This window comes from Cylas formicarius, unplaced genomic scaffold (genome assembly GCF_029955315.1).
Source record: "Cylas formicarius isolate icCylForm1 unplaced genomic scaffold, icCylForm1.1 PGA_scaffold_4__25_contigs__length_36172078, whole genome shotgun sequence".
NCBI classification, from domain to species: domain Eukaryota; kingdom Metazoa; phylum Arthropoda; class Insecta; order Coleoptera; family Brentidae; genus Cylas; species Cylas formicarius.
Genome location: NW_026844334.1, coordinates 18,891,085 through 18,902,366, shown reverse-complemented (window position 1 = coordinate 18,902,366; position 11,282 = coordinate 18,891,085). Strand labels below are relative to the sequence as shown.

At 33.1% G+C, this 11,282-nt stretch overlaps 2 protein-coding genes across 2 annotated transcripts; one reads left to right on the top strand and one right to left on the bottom strand.

The window, feature by feature from the left end:
- Positions 1 to 977: 977 nt before the first annotated feature.
- LOC132700758 (E3 ubiquitin-protein ligase RNF38) lies at positions 978 to 10,022 on the top strand. Its single transcript, XM_060668281.1, has 11 exons — positions 978 to 1,261; positions 1,315 to 1,491; positions 1,837 to 1,961; positions 2,378 to 2,593; positions 2,659 to 2,879; positions 2,939 to 3,079; positions 4,854 to 5,237; positions 5,292 to 5,543; positions 5,604 to 5,771; positions 5,831 to 5,893; positions 6,937 to 10,022. Exons 2-11 carry the CDS (start codon positions 1,328 to 1,330, stop codon positions 6,997 to 6,999), a joined length of 1,797 nt encoding a protein of 598 aa, XP_060524264.1. The 5' UTR covers positions 978 to 1,261; positions 1,315 to 1,327; the 3' UTR covers positions 7,000 to 10,022.
- A 182-nt stretch (positions 10,023 to 10,204) lies between these two features.
- On the bottom strand, positions 10,205 to 11,226 carry LOC132700759 (grpE protein homolog, mitochondrial). Its single transcript, XM_060668282.1, has 4 exons — positions 11,070 to 11,226; positions 10,862 to 11,015; positions 10,478 to 10,795; positions 10,205 to 10,423 (listed from the first exon to the last, which is right to left on the bottom strand). Exons 1-4 carry the CDS (start codon positions 11,144 to 11,146, stop codon positions 10,319 to 10,321), a joined length of 654 nt encoding a protein of 217 aa, XP_060524265.1. The 5' UTR covers positions 11,147 to 11,226; the 3' UTR covers positions 10,205 to 10,318.
- Between the last annotated feature and the right edge of the window lie 56 nt (positions 11,227 to 11,282).

The following is an 11,282-nucleotide window of genomic DNA, read 5'->3' as shown; positions in this document are numbered from 1 at the left end:
TTCTATTTTTAGAATCCCCACTCTCAAGCAAACCCAACAAAGAACACTTTTACTGTATATTAGTTACATCCTTGTCTTCCTCGTTTGTGGAAAATACCAACCATCGTTGAATTTGAGTCCGGTTACCCAAACGATTTCGTTTCATAGTTCGGCCAATCCCGAAGCTTCACAATCAACAACATAAATAATGTTCTATGACGCGGCATAAGGATTTGGTACATTGCATTCTTAACGGACATGAAGACCAAAACCTCTCTCAAATAGATGTCACACAATTTTAGCATTGTTCCGATGGCAGTCAAACATCGGTTTGGAAACGTAAATTCCTGTCACTCAACTGATTTTTTAATACACTAAATGTTTTTTGTCAGACAAAAATCAGCTGAGTGACAAAAATTTGCTTTTCTAAACCGGTTTCTGTCTGTGGTTGGAACAAAGTTAACGGATTGAGCTGTTTTTTGAGGACCTGGCGTCTTACTTGCCTTTAAAGACTCCCTTAACGGTGCCTTGTTTGATGGGGCTATTATTTTTATAAATCGCGGAAATGCTTGTTACCAAACTTCAGTAATTAATTCTATTGGTTTGTTAACCCTTTAATAACAAAATACTTTTGGACTTTGCGACGCTAGATCCTGAAAATGAAGATTTGGCATTGCGACTCGACATTCCATTGTAAAAACAATGCCCTTATGATTTTATACATAAGTAAAGGGGAACATTGAATTTACTTGTCCAGCTAACGTTTTGACTTTGGGTTAGGTATTATAAAAGCAAATTTTAATTTGTCTTTTCTTAATATTTCCATTGTGCTTCTTTTTTTGTGTTATAAAAGCGTCATGTAGGAATTTTAAAATGTTAGGTAAGTCTTAGGTATTACGTCTTAAACTGCTTAGTTATTTCTCCAACCAATTTTAAACCAATCCATGGTCTCTTATTTATTTAATTTAAAAAGTTTGGGTGGGGGTAGATTTCATGTACGCTAGATATTAGGCTTGTCTCATGTTTAACTTATGTCGCAATACTGTGGGTTTGTCTGTCTAAAAATGTTGTTCCAACTAGATTTGCGTTTCAAACCTTTTTAGTTAGTAAAATTTCATGAATAGTGCAGATTTAAGATTGTCTCATATATTTGACGGAGGAATTTGATTTGTAAAAAGTGTTTGTGAAGTGTTTAATACTTGTTTGTGGATCAATAGCGGAGCAAATGATAAAGTTGTTCATTTTTCTTGCTCAATAGAGATTGTATACAATTTTGTACAAGGTTGTTGTTGGTTTATTAGTAATACCGTTATTCTTAATAATTCTCTATTTTAGTGAACCAAATATAATGAATTCTAATAGCCACAATCAAACCCGTAGAAACTCATCTAGTTTTAATAGACTTCCTAATAACCATTCAAATCGTAGTAATCACCCCCACGGCCATCAGCGGTGGCAAAATAGATATCACAAAGAATACAATAGAGATTTTGAGAATGGCTTTAACCGAGGGTAAGCAATTTTAACTTTTTTATTACCGTTTTATTAAATATTTGTGCACAACCAAGTATGACCTTTGTTCAATTGTTGATTTTTTAATTTGGTTATGCATCATCAAATAGAAACTCTCCAGCCACAGTAATTTTGCAGCAATATATTTCTCGCACAGAGCTCAAAAATGTCTTGTTTTTCTACTTTTTGGAATCATTTAAGAATTTGCAATGTTTTCATACAGTTTTTATAATTATAGAAAGTGGGTGGTTTCTCATATCCTGCGCTTAATCTCATATTGGAATCTATAATTTAATCTTTGAAATGTATACTTAAGGGAGTAAGAGAAATATTTTTCTTTTGCAGTGAATGTTCGGTAGTATCAAATGGTAATCAGAAAGATTCAGGATATGTCCATGGGTTTCCAAAAACTCCACAGCTCAGCCCCCTATCTAGGAACAACCACATCCACTACAACAGTGAAGCATCTGGTATGTACAATCATACACAAAGTTCTTTGTCTTCATATTTTTGTCCCTTAAACTGCAAATTATAAACTTACATTGAACTTGTATGTAGTTAAATTATCAGTCAAATTGTTGTGAAATGCACTTGGAAATTTTACTGAGTTTAGAAGACTTAGACACTATGCTGAATGAAATTGATTATGTTATACTTTTAATTTGTTTTTGTTTGCAAATATTGACAATTTGTTAATAAAGAAATCTGCTTAACTTATGTATTTTATCCCATGTCAACATTTTATGTTGGACGGAAAAATCGTAACTAGACGAATGTATGGTTTTTTAGTGATTGTAGTATTTTCAAGTGCAGTCGATCATGAACATAAATTTTTATTATATGTTCTTAGTGTTCAAGCTATATTATTTTAATTTGTTTAAAATAGTACACCAACATTCAGATAGGCGTCATCCAATGACCCAAGGTTACCACAATGTCAATGTCAATGACCGCAGGATTGTTCCACAACTCAGTGATAGGCGGCACATCTCTCCACCATTGCACATAAATATATGTGATAGTGCGAGTAATATTAACAACCAACCTGAAGCAATTCGTTCTAGAAGCCTAATAGACTTTTCCCAAAGAAGACATACCAGGGGTAAGACATATTACCTAATAATTCATAATATTTGCGTTCTAATGACGTTTAATACTTTTGCACAGAAATGTTGGTGTCTCCCGTTCATTTTCAACCACCATCTCCGCCATATTATAGGCAGGCTAACGGCGATGACAGCATTAAAAGTGAGAGTCCGTCACGCAAGCGCCGAAGATTGTCAAGATCGGGCCATCATATTGATTTAGCTGCCGGAGGACCTCCATCTCCGCCACGCAGGTCACCAAGGCAACATCATCCACCATCCGCCATTCATTATCCAATACAGGTAACTAATTTTGGTTTCAACTTTATTCTGATTTATACTGAACTACCTACACTATTTAGGGAAGTCCACCACTCAGACGGCCACGGTATAGAGACAGGAATGATTTTGCTCACACTCACCATCAAACATTCCTTCCCAGCCCACCACCAGTACCACACCCTCATTCTCATCAGAACACTGTAATGGTTGATATAAATCAGGTATGTTACAGTTTTTTATATGTATAAACTTAATAATTAAGCCATATCTTAGGTAACTAGAACAAACTACAGATAATGGTTTGCCCAAATTCAAAAATAATTACTTTTGCTTTTATTGTGATAGCATATAGAGACTAACCATTTAAGAGGAAACTGGGAACACTTATTTGACATTAAATTTGAAAAGTCAAAACATCATACAACAACAAATTGACATAACCAAATCAGGGACGGCTGGTGCATATGCGCTGCAGTGCTGCAGAACTACCAAAAAATTAAGAATTTTCAGAAAAAAATCACAATTAAATAGTCTAAATATTTTTTTTACCAACAAATAAAATACATAATATTTCGCATTGGCATAGTCATAATGATAAAAAACTGCTACCCTAACTAGGTCGTGCTCTCAGAGCGTTTTCGAATACCCGCGCAGCATACCTCGACCCCACAATTTTCTCGCGATTTTTGGACTAATTTATTTATTTATTTTTTTACGGTTTTTACATTTATTAAAGACAAATAGAGAGAAAGACAGCCCTATAACAGGTACAATCAAACAACAACAAAATATAACAATGACGATAAATAGCAATATCAAGCTTTAGACAGTTGCATGCTTTCAACATTCTAGTAAGGGCCGAATGATCTCTATAATTTGCGAGGAGCATTGAGTTATCACAGTTTCTGTAATATGCGTTAAATTGTTTACGACAATCAGACCAACCATTCAAAATCTTCAAGAGAAAAAATAAATCACTCTGGACTCTTCTGGTTTGAAGAGTATCAATATTGAAGGCCTTAGTTATCATACTGCCGTTGATCAGATACCAATTATAGATATTAAAGTGCACCTTTGATGTCTTAAAACTACTTTCTCAACGTCTTCGATGTTATCTATAAATCTGGCATAATATGGAGACTATACCACAGATGCATGCTCCAGTGTAGAGTTAACCAAAGAGATATAGAGGAGTCTAACACAATATGGAGTAAGTTGGCCTCAGTTGAGTACAACAAAACTTCCTGACCTGTTTACCACTTCCGCAAAATGTATCACAAAACTTAGTTTAGACTCCATTGATGCTATATTGGTTGTCAAACATATCTTCGATTTGCTTACATACATGTGAAATGACACTTGGCAAATCAAACCGCCAAGTTCATTGCAAACTTTTTTACATTAGCGGGAGCATTTATTCGTAATAACGTTGGAAAAACATTTCTTACACAATATGTCGCTATTGTTGAATAAAGAACTGTTTGTTGTTTTATGGGTAATGTTTAACGAATTACTAGCAACACATTTTGTGAACGCAAAGCGAGTTAAATTTCTAATTTACCTATGCTATATTGTTCTAGCCCTTCAAAAATATTTGCATCACCTTAAAATGAAAAAGACAAGTTTAATGCTTCAATTCGACCATTTTAACCGTTTTTTTTTTTTCACCTAGCGCTTTCCGAAATATATATATTTTTAAATAAGTATATCGTTTTTTGTTTTACAACATTGATTTTGAATTTTTTTAAATATCTTTTTTCGTTGTATTTAATAGCATTAGAGAAAAACATAAATTTCAGTAATAATATAATGAAGCAAGTATTAGCTTCATCTGGAATATTTGAAATATCTGCTAATGCAATTTTGAAGTAGATAATTGGAAGACCTTCTAGCACCAAAGAATGATGCAACATATCAACTAAAGTGGACATGAGAGAAGTGGTTGCATTTTTATGTTACCTAATTTGGTTTTAATTTGTTAAAATCTCTATGTAGGTTCCAGTAACCATTCCCATGACTCACCACCACCACCATGACGGACCTCCTGTATGGAGCTATCCTGCTGGGGCGCCTCATATTTCTTTATGCGCCGCTCCGCCTGGTGCCCCACCGCATCTTCACTCTTGCCACGTCCATGGTCATGTGTATGCAGGAGCGCCCCTCGTCCCAGCTCCACCTCCGCAATTCACTACTAGTTGTTTGGCCCCTCAAGGTTACGGATTGGCGCCAAATCCGTTTGCGTCTGCCCCCGCCAACACAATACCTGTTTCTGGTCATCAGCATTATCCTATACCGACCAGACCCGAACTGGCAGAGTTGGAACTGCTACATCAGAGAGAGCAGCATCAGGCTTTACCGCAGTTGCCGCCATCGTTGCAGGTAAATGAAAGTGGACAAAAAACTGAAGATATATTCCATTTATAATTTGCTTAGGTTCCTCCATCAGCTGCTTCCTTGTTCCTCTCAGAAGCCCGCGGAGCGTCACTAGAAATAATGCGTCAGCGTGGCTCTCATCATAACACTCGGTTGACCCCACCAAGAGCACGTTGGCATCATAGCCCACCAATTATGGCACCTGCGCGGTATTCTGGATTCTTGTTACATTTCTTGACAATGTTCAGTAACCCTCCGATGTCCCCTTTCAGTCAGACAGATTTAAGTAGTTCCGATAGTACAGAAACAGAAGTGAGTTTGCATAATACTTGTGCTATAAAAGACAAAACTAAAACTACTTTTTATTTTTAGAATTACGAAGCTCTGCTAAATCTAGCTGAGCAACTGGGAGAAGCTAAACCCAGAGGCCTTGCAAAGCTTGAAATCGAACAGCTTGTCAGCTATAAGTACAATGCAGATACGCACGAAGGCGATCAGACGTCCTGCGTTGTGTGTATGTGTGATTTCGAAGCTCGGCAGGTAATTTTTTTTTATAAACATTGTATGTGCCGGGATGACTTCTTTTATTTCCTTTGCAGCTGTTAAGGGTGCTACCCTGTTCTCATGAGTTTCATGCAAAATGCATTGATAAATGGCTTAGGGTAAGTATATTAAATACGATGAGCTCGTGTCTTTCACCTTTTTTTTTGCAATTCAACGTTTTTAGAGGATTTACAGCTGTATCATATGTGATAAAAGAAATTCTATTTAATAGAATTCCTCAGTGCAAAAATAATGTACATATTTATTAATCTATTAATAAATATATTGTTTTTGTACTGTGAAAGTATATGAATAGAATTTTTTTTAGATACAGTGTTTCAAAAAAACAAATTAAATAGAATATTAAAAAATAATTTTAGTTTTGTTTAATAAACATGTGCCTGAGAAAGCGTGATTCAGAAGTTATGATTCTATAAAAGAGGCCTGAAAAAATCGTTTTTTGTAAAAATTTATGATAAGGTATACGATACCTAAATTAGTTTTCCACAAATATGTACCTTTGATTGGGCCATAAAAACTATTACTGACAAAATGTTTTGTACAGGAGCAGCGCTAATTGTTAGGTGCTACTTATTTTGCCCTCAAACTTTTTTTATGGGGATATTTTTGTTGGTTTTTGAGTAATTTGAGGTTTTATCAAGTAATGCTAAATGATTTAATAAATTATTTTAATTAATTTTCATATGTGAGAACTGTTTGAGAATATCATTGTTTTAGGAACCTTTATGAAGTCAAAATATTGTAAATTTTGAAGTTAAATTTTGTCAACAGTAACTTGTATGGAACAATTATGAAGTCAAAATATTATAAATTTTGAACTTAAATTTTGTCAGCAGTAACTTTTATGGAACAATTACGAAGTGAAAATATTGTAAATTTTGAACTTAAATTTTATCAGCAGTAACTTTTATGACCCAATTGAAGATATTTGTGGTCTGAACAAATTTTACACCGCATGATATGTGTGACAATTGATATGTATTTACCTTTTATGGTGTCACTATTCACTGTTCCTATAAAATTCTGGTTGCTATTTTTTTCTGAAATATGTAAAATAAGAATTAAATATTTCATTTATTTTTCTAGTCTTATGAAATAAATAGAACACAAACAATTTTATTTTATGTATTTTTTTTTTCAGTCAAACAGAACATGTCCAATATGTCGTGGCAATGCTTCAGACTACTTTAACAATAGCGATTAGGAGGCTATTGGGAAAAACTCTTAATCGAGTTTTAGTTGTCTTCTCCAGGTGCCATTAGTTGCCAGTAAATTAGAATATAAATGTCAAATAAAGCATCCAAATATTTATGTCTGCCTTTTCTCACTTGTGGCGTCGATTCATCCATGTAGTTATGGTAAAGTATCCTTAACGTATCTCGATATTTTCTAACATTTTAATAAGTATACAAGGTTCATGACTATAAAATGGTAAAGTATGGTAAATTCACAAAATTGATGAAGGGTGTTATTCTTTTCGTTTTTTCTCCTCGCCATTAAACTACTGATGAACAAGCGGGATTCAACACTTCTATTCCGGTAAAGACAAAATCTGATACCTGGAAAAATTTATTGTGTATTGTTTTAGACAAATAGTAAAATGGTAGTTGCTTTTGCCAGTATTTATAATTTCCTATAAGGTAATACCCCTCTCGTGCCCTACTTTGCCATTTTTTTTGTTGGAACCCAAAGTAGTAGGATAATGAATGCACTATACTCAACGAAAGTTTGAATACAACGGACATCTGGTGCCATATGTTCTCTAATCAACTATTAATAGTGCATCATACCAAAATATGTGTTTTATGAGACCATCCATTGAAAATTCATTGAAGAAATTAATTGATTTTTGGTGTCAAAGATTAACTTTGCCCTTGTTTTGATGTTTGTATTTGCCTGATAACTTTTAAACTACCTCTAACATAAAGTCTGCAGCATATTTAAGCAATTCGAAGCTCGCCAAATGGTTTCCAACATGTCATTCCCTCAGTACGCAGGCGTACTATGGAATTCGCGTATCTTTACCTATTTCCTAAATTTGCTGATCTCATTTAGAAAGTAAAAGTAAATTTATGTTCAGTTTGGCCATTAGATTTATTCACTTAGCACCCCTAAGCATTCGGGAACATTTGGCGGGAGTTACTATTAATTTGTTTAACTAAAAAATATTGTTAACAGATTTGTACTACTTGTTTTTGAGCACAATGATTTTTCATTTGTTATGCGTATGTGATCATTTTGTTAATAATTATTGCTTTTGATGTTTCATTGTTAATAATTTTGTCATTTTCCTTTTTTGTGTATTTAAGGAATAAGGAGCACAAATGCATCATTGTTGGTAAAGTTCATGGCTACAATTTCTGAAACTAAATATTCATTAGGGACATGTTCTTTGTTTAAACAAAATTTCAATAAAGCTCCAAAATTAATATATAACATGTTTATTCAGCAAAGTGATCACAATTCCTATTGTGGTTACTAAACACTTACTGTAGTTCTTAATTTGTAGCCATAGTCTTCTCTTAAAACATTAAATTGAATGAAAATTATCTAAGTTTGGGAACAATAGCAAGTTAGACTAGTCCGTACTATTGTAGAAAAGTAGGAAAGCCAAAAACAAACCTACAACCAACCAAAATCTGGAAATCTTTTGAAGAAATCCCCTTTGCATATAACCAAGTATTGGAGGGTCGATTAGTTTTGTTTAAGCAAAATCAATGACTGATTTTAAAACGTTAAGTCGCAATAATCAAAGTGCAATTATCGAGTTTTGGGAATTTTAGCCTAACGCCTTATTGAAACACAAACTGTGTCGGTTTATTGTCTAGGTTTAGTAGTATTATCCTTAGTAAATTGTAATGAAGTCGCTTTACATGTTTCCACTGTGCTTAGACAGACAATTCACAGTATATTGTACAGAGAATATTAAAAATTTATATATTAGGTGTGCCTTTAAATTGTACAATTTACTTTTTATGTCGTTTCGGCCTCTGCACCAATAAACGTTAACATTCTCCGAGTAAAGTTTAAAACGCGTATACAAAATAAAGATTCTGTATTTTTGAGTAGCATCTTGTAGAATAACTTGATTAATAGGAGTTGATTTAGTCTGTAAATATGTTAAGAGTGGTTGTTTCTTTAACTTTTTTTAAAGAATTTTGTTACCAGGAGTTTTGTTTAATATACTATTCAATCAAATTGCATTAAACCCAGCGTGTGGTTAATTTTACATATATTTGGTTCTGATTAATATTCAAAATAGATTGCCCAAATAGCAAATTCCATCTCTTTCATTAAACAAACATCTAATAAATGAAAGGCAACAAAAACAGCATTGTATTTTTTCTAACGTCATAATTTTTTAAGCTGAATTTTGTCTACTTCTGCCAATTCTTTTGTTCTGTGACCAACATTTCTCAATTAAAAAAAAAAAAATCCTGTTGAAAAAAACAAAGTAAATAATCACATCCCAATTTTTGTAACAGGTCGTTTAAATTGTCACAATGAAAACTTTTGATATTCCCTCAAGATAGTTTTAAAAATTACTTTAGTCAGAATATCAGCCCAGTGACAATCGATTAGGAGGGGTATATCACATATGCAAAGGGTTTTTAAAATCTCTGGGTTTAATGAAATGATTTCTTACTAACATTTTATATTTAAAAATTGTCCACGTTGATTTAATATTTTTTTGTACTTTAAATCAGCTGTAAAAATATAAGATATACATAAGTGATGTGCCATATTTAATCTCCGTCATTTTGTTATCATTGCCAGTCTAAAAAGGCTCCAAGAGCAAACTGCTACAGTAAAAAATTTTATTAAAAGAATAAAACTATTTGGAACAAAACAATTACTCCTTAGATTAATTTGTGTTTCAGTTTTTTATTGAACGTAATACGAACAATACTGTTTGTTTTATTAAGAAATATTTGAAAGATTTTGTTTTAAAACTCCTGTAAAAAAACTGTAAACCATTTTTGTTTATGGGGTAGGTATGCGGAAACATATCCAGTAGAAGTGCAATAGGACATATTAAAAAATTAAGGCAGCATTGCACGTGCATTCACAATTTTAGCGATTGCTACATAATCAAAATGTTTTATAGGTTGTATTTTTGTGGGTGTGACTATGTAAAGTGATACTTTTGCTTTAGTGACTTTTAATGTTTCCATATTTAAGTAGAAGCTTTCTAGTGCTACGATTTGCTCTTATTTCAATAAAATAATAAACAACACTTTGTTTCATGGTGTAATTATTTTTAAATTTTACCCACTCATTATAAAGTTAAAACCATTTGACAATTGATGCCAAAATGTAGGTATGACTTTTTTTAGGGAAGGACAACCAAAATGTGCTACCTGAAAAATGTAGCACAGTTTAGATAACACTTAAAAAAAAGTTTTAAACATCATTTTATACTATATTATTTGGTTATAAAAACTATCATTTGATATCTTGCGAAATGACATCAATTAAAAGCAATAAACATTTGTGTTAAAAATTGGTGACTGAGTACAATCTTATTTGGCAACACCAACTAGAGCTGGACGTATCACTCTTTCATGCAGCTTGTAGCCAGTTTTTGAAACTACCACAACAGTTCCTGGTTCTTTGCCCTCCGCCTCCTAAAAGGTAACAACCATTTGCAATTCACATATTGATAATAATTGGCAACAAACTTGTTGAAAGAGCGCTTCATGAAAATTCGGATCAAATTTTTCATTTATTGGATTGACTTGTTCTAGCCCATGCCGTTTAAACACATTCTTCAATTCTGCCTGAGTCATAGTAAGTCCTTCATATAGACTTTTTAAATGAGGATTTTTTTCACTAATTTCTTCTCTTGGGACTGTCTCCGTAGCTTTATTAAGGACGTCTGCAACATCCAAGAGATCCTTGCAAAAACTTTGAATACCATAGATTTTTGCATCTCCTATTTGTTTTGTCAATCGCTGCCTTAAATTTTCACCGTCTGCTAATGCACGCTTATATTTATCCTATAAAAGACGAAAGGGTAACAGGTTAAGCTGGAATAAAAACTTGAAGCAAGTTATTTTATTTACCACAAGTTCATTATTTTTTTCTGACAGTTCGATAATTTGTTTATTAAGCCTTTCAATGTCGGGATTTTTGCTTTCTACTGTTGGTTGTTGGGTGTTTTCTGAACTTTTTGTTTCTTCGATAGTATTCTTTTTTATATTCGACAATGTGATACACCTAAAAGAACAACTTGAACCTAATATTTTTAAACTGCATATAACCTCGCCTTACCGTGCACTGAAAAGGAGACTTTCTGCCAAACCTTGACCGTGTCTTAATATATTTCGCGTAACGTTCATTATAGCCATTTTCAATAAAACTAGATAATTTTTAAGAAAGCCTTGACCTTTAGGTTAAGTTGAACATTTCATAAAATTTTTGGAAATCCCAATGGCAAAAACAACAAAGGTTAATTGCCCATTTCTTGATCCATTCCACTTTTCG